General features: G+C 34.7%; 1 protein-coding gene across 1 annotated transcript; it reads left to right on the top strand.

Moving 5' to 3' along the window:
- Positions 1 to 2,339: 2,339 nt before the first annotated feature.
- On the top strand, positions 2,340 to 15,940 carry LOC111499576 (N-terminal acetyltransferase B complex auxiliary subunit NAA25-like). The gene is made up of 19 exons (XM_023151165.1): positions 2,340 to 2,673; positions 3,199 to 3,355; positions 3,447 to 3,565; positions 3,745 to 3,819; positions 4,510 to 4,603; positions 4,728 to 4,846; positions 5,545 to 5,615; positions 7,772 to 7,913; positions 8,044 to 8,219; positions 8,791 to 8,993; positions 9,326 to 9,456; positions 9,907 to 9,983; positions 10,473 to 10,547; positions 10,642 to 10,834; positions 13,074 to 13,193; positions 13,281 to 13,419; positions 13,853 to 13,893; positions 14,135 to 14,389; positions 14,927 to 15,940. Exons 1-19 carry the CDS (start codon positions 2,527 to 2,529, stop codon positions 15,632 to 15,634), a joined length of 3,042 nt encoding a protein of 1,013 aa, XP_023006933.1. The 5' UTR covers positions 2,340 to 2,526; the 3' UTR covers positions 15,635 to 15,940.
- The last annotated feature ends 348 nt before the right edge of the window (positions 15,941 to 16,288 follow it).

Below are 16,288 nucleotides of genomic sequence, written 5' to 3'. Positions count from 1 at the left end.
TGTGTTATGTTTTGGACGTTTTTTTTTTTAATGTAGTTGTAATATTCTTCTCCAAGTCCACGGCTAGGAGATATTAGTGTGTTAGTTGATAATGTCCCTTATATTTGGCTCACATACCATTAATAATAACTTTGGAGATAATGTTTGTGGCTCATATACTATTTATAACAGGTAGAAGTCACTTCTCGATATTATCGGCTTAAGTAGTCTTAATTTTAAAACCGTAATTACTTCATAAAAAATTAACTTTATTACGTTCAAATAGCTGACGTTTCTTAATGTAATAAAGGTATAAACCGTCGCATTCGATAGTTATTTTGTTGTATACAATAATTCATAAACAAAACATTCTTCTTCCTTTGAACAGTTTCTTTCCTTGAACTATGCAAAAACCATAATGATGTCTCTGTTCTATCCTTCCACTCACATAAATACATCAACCAATCAAAGAAGATGATATCACGAACAAGAATGACACGAGCTAATTACTTCATTGTTATTCTACCACTATTCATAATTTGGTCGTTATTTCTTAACAAACCATGCAGTGCTTTAGCTCCTGAAACTTTTCCATCTTTTGCGCTATTCTCATATTCGGTGATTCTACTGTGGATACCGGAAATAACAACTTCATTCACACTATTTTCAAGGCTAATTATGCACCATACGACAAAGATTTCCTAGATCATGTTGCTACAGGAAGGTTTAATGATGGAAAACTCATCCCTGATATGATAGCTTCTAAGTTAGGCATGGATGATGATGTCAAAACAGGTGTCAGTTTTGTATCAGCTGGCTCGGGGTTTAACGATTTGACTTCTATGATATCCAATGTCATTCCTTTAATGAAGCAAATTGATCTTTTCAAAAACTACATTCAAAGGCTTCAAGGGATTGTGGATGTGGACGGAAGTGGAAGGATTATACGCAATGCTTTGGTTGTTACTTGTGCAGGAACTAATGACTTAAACATTAATTTCTACGACCTTTCGACAATACAACTACAATACAATATTAACGATTACCAAGGTTTTATACATAATAGACTACAAAGCTTGACGAGGTAAATTATTTTAACATTAAAAATCTTCTAGTATGTGTCTTGTTTTCATTATTATTATTTTTAAACATAATTCTGATTGAGAAAATACAATCTATCAATGGAAATTTTGAAGGCCGATAAAATTGTATATTTTTCTTCATTTTAATGATATGGACTAAATCAAGAATGTAGGTCGAGAATTAATTAATTTTACTTGTAACTAATTGTTTAATGAACAATTTGTTTGTGATCCAGTCATAAACTAAGTCTCGAGAATCTAAGACCCCATTGTTCAAATCTTAAAATTAGTATGTGTGGAAATGGGGTCTCACCCTCGGTCGTGAGAGAGTAAGAGAGTGAGACCCATTGTTGTAGGAATGAATTTTATCGTGTGAAAATTATGTTTCTAACTTTTTATTTGGTAAGTCCCTAAATTGACCAGTTTATTGAACTGGTTACAAAAACTATTTTCACTCATACAAATCAAACGACAACCTTTACATGTCAGAGTTTATAATTCACTCAAGATTAAGATAGAGTCACACATGATCATCATATGAAACATTGAGATCCTGATTAGCAATTTACAAATAAAAATTAGATATTTTGCTGCTTATTCTTATACAAACTTTTTGTATGAGAATTCACAAGAACGATTTAAATAAAATTATTTGTAACAATTATAAAGTGGATTGTATCAATACTATTATTAAGATAAGACACTCATTTTTATCGGTATACTATATACTGTTTATGTTGTTACATGAGCATGATCCTCTCCTCAATTAGTTAAGACATATATTCTCGACTAAAAGATCAAATGTTTAAATCGACATTTTAATAGAAGAGTATGATACTTAAATGAGTTTGAATGATGTATATTTTTTTAACTAGTTGAATTACGCTCGTATTTTTTTGCTAATAGTAAATACAACATTGTCCATTTCAAAAAAATTAGAAAATAAATCTTTTGGTAACGTTCATGTGGTGTGTATTAACATGTTTTATTTCTAATTTTTAAAAACATAAGTGTTTTTTCCCCTAAATATTTCAAAAAAATGTTTAGAAATTTTGGAAGTAAATAAATACTATTTTATGATTATTATCTAAAAATAAAACAACATTAAAAAAAAAATTGCATGTTTAATTTTAAAAATATTTTCCATATATCATTTTGACATTTTTAATTCAAAATTTATATTTGGAGACGGCCCAAAATAGTTGATTTTGAAAATGGGCCGGGCTACAGGTCGGGTGTGGTTTGAATGGATAGCGAGTCACACTGTAGGAATTTTTTTCGATCGGCGCCACTGGAACACTCGGCTTCCAAAAGCTCAGCTCAAAATAGGTTTGCCACCAACCATCACTTACTTGATTCTCCCTTAAATTTCAACTCAATCGACGAAACGGTTGCTCATAGAATCTCCAATTTGCGTAGTGAATCATCGCATTCACGTCTTGTCAACTTCTTTCGAGGAGTTTCAATGGCGTCCAAGTTCGGTTTGGCCGGAGGGTTACCGGAGCGGCGAGTGCGCCCGATATGGGACGCCATCGATTCGAGGCAGTTCAAGAATGCTCTCAAAGCTGTAACAACACTGCTTGCCAAATATCCGAATGCGCCTTACGCCTTGGTAATGAAATACAACCGTTCACTTTCTGCAGTTGATTCTGAGTCGGAGTGATTTCGGCTTCTTTGTAGCTTGTTGATAATTCTTGAGTATTTGTCATTTCTTGATAATGTGTATTTTCGTAGCAATTTGCGTGCGCTTTTCTTTTTTCGTGTCTCCATTTTTGTCAGTAATTAGCCTTGTGGAGAATATGTTTGTTTGATTAAGTGTAGAGCTGGGAGGCTGCTTATTTATACTATGTACACTCCCACAATATGAGAAATGAAAAGAAAATCATTCTGATAGCATTTCAGGCAGCTTCAGTATTCATTTTTTTGGTTAATTGTTGCTGTTCGTGATGAGGTCCTTCAAGTTTGAAGACTATCTTAGATTCTTGATAGGATTTTTTTCTCTTATGCTGTTCTATTGTTAGTCTAGTACTCCGATCATGCACTAACAGTTCCGAATGCGTTAAGGATATGAAGCGACTTGAATAATTATCAAGTAGGTTTGAAGGTAATGGAGCGACTTGAATTTTGTTTTTTTCAGGCACTTAAAGCGTTGATTTTGGAAAGAATGGGGAAGCCCGATGAAGCTTTATCTGTCTGTTTAAGTGCCAAAGAGCTACTGTATACTAACGATTCTATCTTGATGGATGATCTTACTCTGAGCACGTTACAAATTGTTTTCCAGCGACTTGACCATAGTTAGTAGAATTCACCTAATTCAATCGATGTATATCCATATCGTTACATTTTCCTGATTGTGATTTAACTCATTGTCTTACATGCAATCAGTGGACTTGGCAACTGGCTGTTATGAATATGCTTGTGGAAAATTTCCAAACCATCTCGATCTGATGATGGGGCTTTTCAACTGCTATGTTCGCGAGTATTCGTTTGTTAAACAGCAGCAGGTTCTTGTCCCTCGCCACCTTTCCCAAACCCCAAATTTTCTTTGTATGTTGGCTTATTTGTGGATATCATTTTATTTATGCTTCATGAATGTTCAGATGTTCCCTTTCTTAATAATAATAATAATGATTCTATGATTTTTTTTTTATGTCTTTTTTCCTTTCCCTCCTCTTCCTCACAGACAGCTATCAAGATGTATAAACTTGCAGGTGAAGAAAGGTTTTTGCTGTGGGCAGTCTGTAGCATTCAATTGCAGGTTCTACTGGCTGTTCGATACTACGTTTATAGCATTTACTTTCCTAATCAAGAAAATATAAAAACCTGAAAAGCAGGGAGAAAGAGTGAATTCTGGACAAATTTGTGAACAAATTGTGGAGATATGTTGTAGGGCTAAATACAAAAGATTTAGATTTTTATACTATGATGTAGCTGTTGGAATACGTGATCAGAATTTTGGATACTATTCCAGAGAGGGAAACCCATCGTTTCATATTAGGTGGGTTTGTATACTTGAACCCACAAGCCCTGACACGGATGTATTTCCTGGGAAATTGATTAAAACTTCAGTTTCTTGGAAGCTGGAGCTCTCTGGTTAATTCTCCTATAAGTACTGTAGTGATTCCCTCGTCGAAGTTTTAATGAATGCTGAGTGTGAATATACCTGAAAAATTGCGACATTGTTAAATTAAAAGCTTGTTATAGTTAAAACATATAAGGTATTGACTATCAAAGTATTCACTGCTTGGTTTCAAACAAGAATAGTTTTCTATGCAATTAAGAGAGAATCAGCTTCTTTTCTAATTTGATCTTACTAGATTGTTCTACCGTTACTATAATATGGAGATTACTATGATTGTTCGTTCAAATAAGTGAACTTGATTATTAGATCTTGATTAAGGTATCCATTAGCATTTTGCTTATGATGCAGTTAGTGAATTTCTTGCAGGTGCTTTGTGGTGGTGGTGGGGAAAAGCTGTTGCTATTAGCTGAGGGTTTACTCAAAAAGCATATTACATCCCATAGCTTACACGAACCTGAAGGTGTAATTTATTTATTTTTGTAGTTTAAATATTTTTCTTGTTGTAATACTTATAACCAGTATGGAAAGGCTTCTGTACAATCAAAAGTGATTTACATCCGTTTAATGTTTGCCTATCCTTGTAGCTATTATGGTTTACATTTCAATATTGGAACATCAAGCCAAGTATGAAGATGCTTTGGAAGTTCTCACTGGGAAGTTGGGATCATTATTAACTGTTGAAGTTGATAGACTTCGCATACAGGTATTTTCTAAAGTCTTTTTTTCATTAGCATTAAACAACAGATTATATGAGAACAACATTATGCAATGTAAATAATAGTGGACTTTCTCCATCCTACTTATTCAATTCAAAGATTTCCTATTTTCATTATTTCATCCGTACGAGTTAATTGAATTAATAGCATGGGGACAGTTGTAGACTAGTTCAAGATATTGTAGACAAGTGTCTTAATTTGTTATTGCATGATTTTTAAGTTTTACTCAGTTTAGTTAGCAATATCACATCTTTTGTCTGATTTGATAATGCACTTTGAAAAAATTGAGTACTGATGATTATTCTTAGTCTAGGATTTCAGAATTGGTATTTTTTCTCTGAATCCGCCCTTTTCTTCAGTGCAAGAAAATGGTGATGAAGAAACATCTGAAGCTAATTTTGATTATTTTTCCTTTTTTTCCTTTATTTTTCTTTTTATTTTTGTTCATCTTGGTTTTGTACGAAGTATTAAGGTATGTGAAGCGACTGATATTGCAGATATCTCCCTCTAACACCTACCACTGAATTGCCAGTTTCTCCATTATTCATTTAGGAAAAGAGCATATAGTTTTTTGTTTTATCAATGCCAAAACCATTATTATCGCAAGATTAGCAATCTATGTTAATAGTCATTCATAAAGTAATGAGCTCATTTGTATTAGTAAACTTTGGCTTCAAGTTGACAGGGGAGGCTTCTTGCTCGGGCAGGTGATTTTGCTGATGCTGCCAATATATTTCAGAGAATCTTGGAGTTACGGTATGTTTTCAAATCAATGCGTATCTTGATCAAGCCTAATGATGGAAATATTTGGTAATGGTAGTTCATAGATCCCAAAAAATGGAGTACTTATGTGTTTCCCATTTTTTGTTGTCTAAACTTTAAGCCTTTCTTGTTTTATTCCGATCAAATCTACTCATGGAAATATATTGTCACAAGAGTTCGTTGATACAAAAAATGAGTTTTGCATGTGTAATAGAACCCATAACCTTGGACTCTAATACCAATCGAAACAACCTAACTTCTTAAACTAATACTAACTAGGGACATTACTACATGCATGCTAATCTCATTTAAAAATCCTTGAGAAAAGTATAGTGAATAATATTTTTTGTAATATAATCTAAAACTTTATTTGGGATCTCTTAAAAACATTTAAAAACATAGAATAAACCATTTTAAATGATCCCATAAATTATCCTTAACAAATAAAACTCATTAACTCATGAAATAACGTAGAAGTGAAAACATGCTGACATTGACCCCATGACACAGTCAGAAAATGATTTCGTCATTTGCCTTGTATGTCTTTGTGTCTGTACCCAAAAAAATTTAAAGAAAAGTTTGAGTATTAAATACTCAATAAGTAACCCCACTACCAATATCAGTACATGTAAACACGAGACATGAATTCAATATTCAGAACATTTTTCAGTTAACATATGATACACATCAATCATAAAGTTTCAATCAACAAACAACATAGCACTAAGGCATTTCGAAAGCAGAGCCACTTACCTTTTTAACTACTCAAGAAGACAACCAAATAGTCCAATGAAAGTCTTCATATCAACCTAAGATATCAATCCAATAATTAAAACATAGTCACATCAATCCTATAATTTTAAGTTAAGGCTACTAACTTCTTACCCAATGTCGTCTCTAAAAACATAGTACAACTAGGATTATAACATAAAAAGAATTTCAATAAATTAAAACTAATTTAGAGTACTTAATTCAAATTAGAAAAGGGTTAGTGATGCATATTACCCAATAATTCTTACCAAGAAAACTCTAAGTTCTTGCTGGTTGTAGTTCGAAAAGGTTCGAATCGTGGATCTATACCTATATTGTTAAGGTTAAAATCAAATTGGGTTGTTTGGAGTGGTGGGTGACGATCAAGAGCTCATGAACGACAAAGAAACAGGCTGAAGAAAACAAACCTTAGGTCACTGCCACCCAAGACCAGTTGTTGCTGTTCGTTGGCCAGGGAGCAAGCCGTCGATGGTCACTGACTGCTGGAACAAATCGTCATCATGAAGAAGCTGGATCCAACACCTGTTTGCAAGCCACACTGCAGTCTTGCACGCCTACAGCCAGAGGTTGCATCTGTGTCACTGAGAAAAAACCTGCAAAGACCAGCTGCCTTTAATCGTCGGGAGTAGGATGCTGGCAAGAAGAACTTTCAGGAGGGTGGAATGAGATGGAGAAAGGAAAGAGAGGGAAAATAAATAATATTTGAACATTCTTTTAGGGTTTTCTTTTATTCCTTTTCCTTTTCCTCCTTTCCAACTTAAACTCTAGTTTAAAACTTCCTAAATGATTTGGCTAATATCTTTGAAAAATAAGATTGGACTTTTCAAACTTGAATAAAAAAAGAACAATGGATAATTAAATTCTAAAAATTTTGAACTTTGGGACTTAATTAGATATCGCACATGAAATAACTTCAGAAATTTAATTAACTTCACTTATCCTACTGAAATCTAATTTACTCAAATTTTGTTCCAATCAACGTTTCAATTAACTTAATCAAGTCAAAATTAATCCCCAAGATAATGTAATTCACCTTACCTTAAATGTGAGGCGTTACATCACGTGTTTCTCTCCTTTTCTTTCTGGCTTGATTTTGCTTGGTTTAGTCTTGTCATGTCCCATACATTTGTCCGTTTATATTGTTTTTTTCCCTTCCTGTGTATTTTCCTTCTGCTGCATGCCTATTTCTGATACTGACCATTGCAATGTTCAAAACCTCGTGCTAAATTCTCAGTCAACACCTCTCAATCCCAAATCCCTCAGCATCATACTGATGTATGTACCTGTGTGCATATATGAATGCCAAACTGTTGATTTGATGCCATATTGCTGTACGTTTAATATATATAACAATTATTGTTTTTCTTTCTGTTTGGCAGCCCTGATGATTGGGAGTGTTTTCTACATTATCTAAGCTGTCTGCTGGAGGATGATAGTAACTGGTGCACTGAAGCGAGTATTGACCCAATTCACCTACCAAAGAAGGTGCTTTGCAAGATCTCACCTTTGGCAGAAGAATTGGTACATATCTACTCTCTAAAGTTCTCTGCTTATTGTATTAATGTTACTTTAGGAGTAGGCAGCTCTACCTTCTTTTTTATTTTTTTAACAAGAAAAGCTCTGATCTGATTTATCAAAACTGGGCATGCAGTTTAATTCTCGTATATCAAATGCATCAGCTGTTATACAAAGACTACAAGAAGACGATAACAACAAATTTTTAAGGGGCCCATTCTTGGCAAATCTTGAAATTGAAAGGAGAAAGCACATGCATGGCAAGGGTAATGACGAAAATTTGTTGAGGGGCCTTACTGATTATTATGTCAGGTACATTTTGCATTTTGACTTCCAGAGTCTAAAATTCAAATTCTATTTTCTTTTCTTTTTCATTATTTTGTTTATTAGCACTGTCCAACTTGGAGCATGAACGCACTCCCGATGAGGGCTGCTTTTTGTTGCAACTCATTTTCAATCTTTTTATGATATTAGGAGTTCTAACATCATTTCCATTCTTATTTACTGCCTTTAATGTTATAATTCTAATTTGGACGTGCTCTGTCCACTTCTCCTCTAGGCTAGGGGGCGCACTTCTTCCTTGATCTCTAGGCTGTTCTTTTGATTGTTTTCTTAATGCTGTCTTTGTTTCATATAGATATGGAAATAATAATAATGATAAAGAATAGCTTTTGTTGGAATGCTACCAATAAATTTAATGGCAAAATATTGTTTTAATGTGTCACGAGGGAAAAGGCTAACCAACCAAGGGAGTGTCAAGTTTCAACCATTTTATCTCAAGTTAGATTGGTTGGTTATCATGGGGTTATAGGATTGTGTTTGAATTTCATTCGTGAATGATATTGTGATTTTATTCCAATGATATTTTGTATCCCGATCACAGATTTGGTCACCTAGCTTGCTTCACTTCTGATGTCGAGATGTTCCTTGAGGTGTTAACTCCTGATAAAAGGACTGAATTACTGGAGAAGTTAAAGAAAACCACTCCCGCTACATCTATCATCACAACTAAGGCCCTTGGACAGTCAATAACGCTTTTAAAACTTCAAGATTTGAGTGGAAATATGTTCCATCAACCTGTCTCTGGTGTGTCCCCTGATTTCATGTCATTGATTCTTGTAACCTCAGTGTGCTGCATTTACATGACAATACCTACAAGCTATGCACTAGGAACTACACTAAGGATGTAGCATTAGAAAAAGATAATTCATAGAAAACTTGAGAGAAGTGTTAGCTTTAATTTGTCTAATGTCATGCCATTTGTGCAATGAATTCCAAGTATTTTAGGGGTAGATTATCAAATACACTTGAAGATGTGGCCTATTTTGTATGTTGCACAACATGTTTCTTTTGCAAACTTTATCATGGAGTTGTATTTTATGCCATGAAAATTGATATATTATGCTGTTCTTTCTCAGAACTTGAGCGCTGTGCGGTACAGATGGCAGAGATGTACTGTAAAAACCTCCCACTTTCAAAAGATTTAGATCCTCAAGAAAGTATGCATGGGGAAGAGCTTTTATCACTGATATGCAATGTGCTGGTTCAGGTTTGTTTATATGTTGATGATGGATCATTTTACTTCATTGTTGAGTGCTGTAAATGTTATTGGATAGTTATCAATGTATTGTACTAGTCTAATTTCATGAATTAGCTTTCGTGGCTCCTTTTGTTTTGTTTTTTTATACCAAGAATTCCACCAACTTATGGTCTGGAGAAAAAATTTAGAAACAATGTTTTTACCCTTTTAATTCTGGTGAGGTTGCCCAAGGGGAAAGAAACCATGACCACTTATCATTTGCCACCATGCCATCAACCCTTGCAGTTGAGCTACTTTATTGTGTTTCTTATATTGAGCTAGACTAGAAGTCAGTTGCACTGGGCATGGCTGAAGGGCGTGTCTGCTACTGTATTGTTTACTTTATATTGTGATAATGAGGCAAGTCCACTTGTCCTTTACTGATGATATATCTTGGTTTTATAACTGTTTCTGGTATAGCTCTTTTGGCGTTCACAAAATTTTGGCTACATCATAGAGGCTATTCTGGTTTTGGAGTGGGGCTTGACCATCAGAAGGTTAGATATGTTTATCATTTGAATCTATAAATAAAGCCTTTATCATAGATATGTTGGTATATATATGCATGTATACTTGAACCACCACAATGAAGGTTTCCATAGAGGCGACAGGACCAATCATTCTGTGAAGATGTAAATATGTATTTGCCATGGCCATTGATGTGGCCTCCTAATAAGTATCATTTTAAAACTGATAAACCATCCATCAAAATAATTTCTTCTCCTTTTTTTTTTTTCATTAAAATAACTGTTAGTGTTGGGTTCTAAAGTGCACGATGAAGCAGCAGACACATTTGCAAGAATTCTAGAGAGCTTATTTTTCTTTTAAAATTTAATTAACGCCAGAAGGCACGAGGAACCCATATTCAAGTTATACTACCCCTACCCAATGAGCGGAACTGACATTGCAAATACCCCTACTCTAGATGCATGGGCAGTTTCCAGTTCTCTTATCTAACCGTAAATCTAATTCTCTTTTTTTGACAGATACGTTTGGCAGTACAAGATCTTATTGTTGCATCTATATTCCTATCTAGGTGCCCTTTCTTCAGCATATGAATGGTCAGTATTTAACTTAGTGCTTTCTTTGTCTTTTGCTTTTTCCTCTTTGTTTAGCAATGCTTGATAAGAGTGTTGACTCTGTTTCTTCTTCAAGGTATAAGTTGTTGGATGTAAAGAATATCCTGATGGAAACTGTTTCACACCACATTTTACCCCATATGCTGGTATCTCCTCTTTGGGAAGATCTTAGTAATCTTGTAAATGACTACTTGAAGTTTATGGATGATCACTTCAGAGAGTCTGCGGATCTTACATTTCTTGCATATCGCCATAGAAGTTATTCAAAAGTAAGTCAAAGTATTAGCTTTGTAGATTGTATATTGGAACATTTAACATGCAAGACCTGCGGCTTTTCTCCATTCATATTTTATCAAGCAGTAGTACAATGTGCTCTCCCTGTGTTTGCATGCGGGAGAATGCACTTGTGTTGCTGTGTACACGTTGCTTTTCTATATTTTTTATTGGTATATGCTATTTCGGGTATTTTCAACCTCTTTTCTTGTGCAGGTACACAAATTTTTTACCGATGGCACATTTAGCGGTGCAGTGTAATTAAAGAAATAAAACTAGATATAGTATGCTATTATGATATGTTTGGGATAAAATTGATTCAAACTGTTTTTCCTTTATTTTCTTTTTATTTATTTATTATTATTATTATTAATTTTTTTTTTTGGGGAACTTTGCTGTCTTTTTTTCTGTTGGTCATGACCTTTGCACATGGTACAAAATATAAATATCCACCATATAATTGTTTGATTATCCACTATTTTGTTGGTTCAAGTTGTTATCCTGTGAGATTAGTTGAGGTGTGGGTAAGAGACCCAAATACTCATGGGTATTAAAAAAAACCCATTATATGTCTGTTTGATGATTCATCACTTGTGTGAGAATAGTCGGGGCTTGTATAAGATAGTATAGAGATATTAAAAAAAATATATTATATAATTGTTTGATGATTCCCCACTTTAGGATTAATATGGATATCATAGATAGAAAGAAACAAGTTCTTTGAGTGTAATGATCCAACTTTTTAAAACCCTAGACCGACCAAGTTAGTTACCATATGCATGGTTGCACCATTTTAGAGTGGAAGAACAAAAACATGCATGTGGCAAACTCGTACCTTTCAAGAAAACAATTAAGCTTTATATCCCTTCAAAATCAAACCAGAAGAAAATATTTCACTCAAATCTAGTAGAAAACTTCGTAAACAGTGGAACAGGTTTGCCAAACAAATGAAAGAAAAGTCTAAGTAACTTCAGAGTAGATAATTGAAAAGATGAATAAGTTCAAATAAAACATATCAACAGTCTCGGCAACTAGTGGTCCTTCTCGTCACAACCCCCGCATGCCCTCGCCTTTGCCTAAAAAAAACATTTTGAGAAAGGCTAAGTACCGAAAATACTCAGTAACCCGCTGTTGGGGTCATATATGCATACATTTACAGTAAATATTGCAAATTGAAATAGCTATAAATCATTCAAAATTGGTCTACTCCCAAGCACTCAAATGAGCAGTTGTCACAAGTAAAAATCACAACACGCATGTATAATCCCTGATAGGTGATTGCCACAAGGCCATATCACATGGAGGTGATACAATTCCCATACACACATAACTAATTGCCACAAGGATGTTTAGTCCAACGTAATTTCCATGCACACAAATAGGTAATACTATATTTCCATGCACACAAATAGGTAATGCTACAATTCTCATGCACACATATAGGTAATTGTCTTGCATTCTAATGTAATCCTCATGTACACATATAAGTAAATACTACAAAATTCTCAGGGACATAGAGGGGACATATAGAGATAATTGTCTCAGGTTTCCATACGTACATAAGGTTTCATAGTGTTTAAAATATCATTTACAAGTATGTCCAAACATCACAACAGTTCACAAAACAATCACATGCACACGTATCTAACAGTTCGAAAATATTTAAAGCAGTAGTCATCCAGCAGGAAAGTGTCTTACCTTGAATCGAGAGAAATAGTAGGCTATAACATTCCAATCCTCCTTGGACTAGCAATTACTTGAAAATTCCTAGCAAAACATCCTAAATCAGCCTCATACAATACAATTTCAGCCTAAAACAAGGATAATCGAAGTAAATGGACCTTAAAAATGGAATCAAGAAGAAAAATTGATTCAGATCGATCCAATTGAACTATTAACCATTGACCTTACCCACTGACCAGTTGAACAAGTCATTGGTCTGTGAACCATGCCGCACATTGAACCAAACTGGATTGTTGAGCCGCGTATTCTTCATAACTCTCCAGCTACTGTTTGCAACTCCTTGCAATTCGTTGTGCAACCATCGTGATTCCTCCTCCCAACTTCTTGTCCTCAGCTCTTTATCTTTTTCCCTTTTAGTGAACCTGTCCCAGATAAAAGTAATTAATGATGATGTCAACTCATGATTTCAAGAAATTAAAATATATGATCCATCTTTGCTCTGGTCCAGTAGTTGTGTTTGTGATGTAAACATCTCAATCTATTATCTTTCAGGTTATTGAATTTGTTCAATTCAAAGAACGGTTGCAACACTCTAACCAGTATCTAGTTGCAAGAGTGGAAGAATCTATTTTACAGTTAAAGCAACATGCACATAACATTGAAGAAGAGGAGGTACTACTCACATGAGTCATTGTGTCATCTTGTCGATAGGACTTCTTTTCTTTAATGCGACTGATTCAAGATTTCTTCTTTTTTTAGGCTGTTCTTGAGAGCTTGAAATATGGGATTCAATTTGTTGAGCTGTCTAATAAGATCACCTCTAAACCTCTAACTTTTAATGAAGATTTGCAGTCACGCCCATGGTGGACTCCGACATCAGATAAAAATTATCTTTTAGGTTGTTTTTCTTTTATCTTTTATACGAATTAAATTTTGACTTGTCAGGAATTGAGCATAATGGTTAAATATTTTGCCCCTTTAAAATTAACACAATGATTAATTTGATAGTAAATTTTTTGGGATAAGTTCATGTGTAATTTTGGTTGGTTTAGGACATAATTGTTGGGTTTGTTGGGTTATTAGAATCTGAAATTTGATGATAGATGTCATTCCTTGGGAAGCAACAGAATATTCCTTCTCCGCTAGGCTTGAATGTTTATATTCGTTTTTAATGTCATAATTTTGTAAAATGTTTTATCAGAAGAGAAGAAATCCAATGATCTTTGATTCGTCCCATCTTTTTCTTTTGGGATAACATCAGAATTTGCATCCTGTTTTGGTGTTTGACAGTATTTTCATGGACTATGGTTGACGGTATTTTTTGTTGTCAGATCCTTTTGAAGAAATTTCCTATTTTCCGAGTGAGAACTTGGTAAGGAACTCCAATGCTTCATTAATGATATTCCCTTGTTTGATTAACTGATTTACGCCTGGAAACTTCTGCCCAAATTTATTTGTTCAGGCTCTTCGGTTGTTTTGTTTTCTTCCCCCTATTCTTGCAACTCTCTAATTTTGAATTTAGTTCGAACTTTTTAGTTCTTTTCCAAATTTCTTTTTGAATGAATATGTTCAATCACTTTTTCTCACTGCTGTAAACTGTGGGACTATTGTAGAACAAAAATCTGGAAGCCGGTGTTAGGAGAAATGTTGAGAAGAGATCTCTTCTTCCTCGCATGCTTTACCTCTCTATTCAGAGTGTTTCAACATCAACCAAGGAGAACTTTGAGATTAATGGTTCTCTGTCTGATCCCAAAATCTCCTCGGAGCTAAAATGCTTGCTTGAGAGCTATGCAAAAATGTTGGGATCTACTTTTGAGAATGCAGTTGAACTGGTCACGGGGGTTTCTAATGGACTAAGTTCGTATAAGGTATGTTCCTGCTGTTTCTCGGTTATGGGGGGTTTTAGTGGACTAAGTTCTGTAAGGTATGTTCCTGTTTGTCCAAAAAATATACAAATTTATTGTTAAACTACACATACAAGATTTTAAGGTAGTTCTTAAAAAGTACGTTGTTTGTCTAAAACATATTTATTGGTGAATCGATTACTGTGTATCAAGTTCTTTAGCTATAAAGCCTGCCTTTTGTATACACTCAGACGTTCTCAATGAAATGAAAACAGCTACTTATCTGCAAGTAATCAGGTCAATGGTTTATGCGACCTTGCTTTCCATTGCTTTTTTTGTTAATGTTTAATTGTCTTTACAATTATGTAGAGTTTCAAATTTTAACAAGTTTGAGCATGTGACTTGCGTTATCTTTTTTCTGATATGGGGGAGGAATGATGTATGCTTTATAACTGAAGTGGCTCAAGAGCCTACTGTCAGTTTTCTAGTGTCCCAGATATTGTTCTAGCATTTTTGTTATTATCATCATCGTGTTTGTTTTTTTTTTTTTTTTCTTTGCAGGATTTTGGCTCCAATTTGGCTGAATGGTTGAATTTTGCTGTATTTCTAAATGCATGGAACTTAAGCTCTGGTGAGCTAGGGGAAGAAAAAGCTGATGGATGTCAGTTTCATGCCTGGCGTATCGTCAATTCTCTTCTGGAAAACTACATCTTGGAGCAAGTTGGATCCTTGGAGTTCACAATCTTCACCCCGTATACCGACATAAGGACGCTCTTGCAGTTGGTTTCAGAGCCATTAGCTTGGCATAGTCTTATACTCCAAGCCTGTGTCCGATCTTCTCTCCCATCAGGTAAAAGGAAGAAGAAAACAAGCTCCGCTGAGCTAACCTCTTCTCCTCTATTTCTTGCAATTCGGGATTCAACACAATCTTTGTGTAGTATTCTAGAGGTCCTGATGAACTGGTTAAGTGTGTTTGTCAACCAATCGGATGAAGGTAAATTAGAAGCCATACTCTTGTCTATTCAAAAGAGTGGAAACAACAACAAAGGACCTGGGCAAGTCTTCCACGCACTCGAAACCTTGACGTCGCCCATGGACAATACTGAACTTGGTCATAGGATATCTGAAGCATTGAAGTCATGGAATACTGTAGATGTTGCAAGAAAGCTAGTTACCGGGAAGGACGTAGTGTTAAATGAGTTTATAAAAATTTGTGAATCGAAACTCAAATCAATTCAGAAATTGAAACAGCAAATATCCCAAGTCTGAAGACCTAGCTACTACAATTCCCATTGGTGCCGCATCTCTCATTTTGGTTGCATTCAGCCAAAGTTCATCTCTGGAAGAATAATATTGAGTTTTAAGTAATGTTTTTCATTCGATTCCCTTACATATATACATATATATTGATTCTCTTGTCTTATATTTGAGCTTAAATTATGTTAAGTTCCAGTTTATCATTAGTTTTGGTTTCATCTCTAGCTGCATGAACCACTGTTTTCTCTATTGGAAGCATTACTAATTTTGTATAGAGAAAAAGTTGCACAAATACAAAATGACTGAGCCAAGGTCATTGTATTCTAGCCTGTAAACTTATCAATGAATGTCTGAACAGGAAATGAGAGCGGCTGGAACAAACTATTTTTCCTGATTTCAGCCAGTTGATTTTATAAAATTCCATATTTACGTATGAAATTTTAGTCTCTAATCTCTAATCTCTAAGGTGGGTATGTGTCAACTATCGATTAACCTTTTAGACTTTGAGGTCGAAGCGAGTGATGTGTCAGCTTGGGTAAGTATCATGGGACAAGCATCTCGGGCATCTTCCTTTGAAAAGTGTCTTTTAAAGACAGTATTGGATGACATGGGTGTGCCAATATTGCGTTGTAGCCCATGTGTTGGAGGTTGGATTATGCACCCATG

Source organism: Cucurbita maxima, unplaced genomic scaffold (genome assembly GCF_002738345.1).
Source record: "Cucurbita maxima cultivar Rimu unplaced genomic scaffold, Cmax_1.0 Cma_Scf00027, whole genome shotgun sequence".
In the NCBI taxonomy this organism is placed as follows: Eukaryota; Viridiplantae; Streptophyta; class Magnoliopsida; order Cucurbitales; family Cucurbitaceae; genus Cucurbita; species Cucurbita maxima.
The sequence above is the reverse complement of the archived record's forward strand: the minus strand, read 5'-3'. Positions and strand labels throughout refer to the sequence as shown.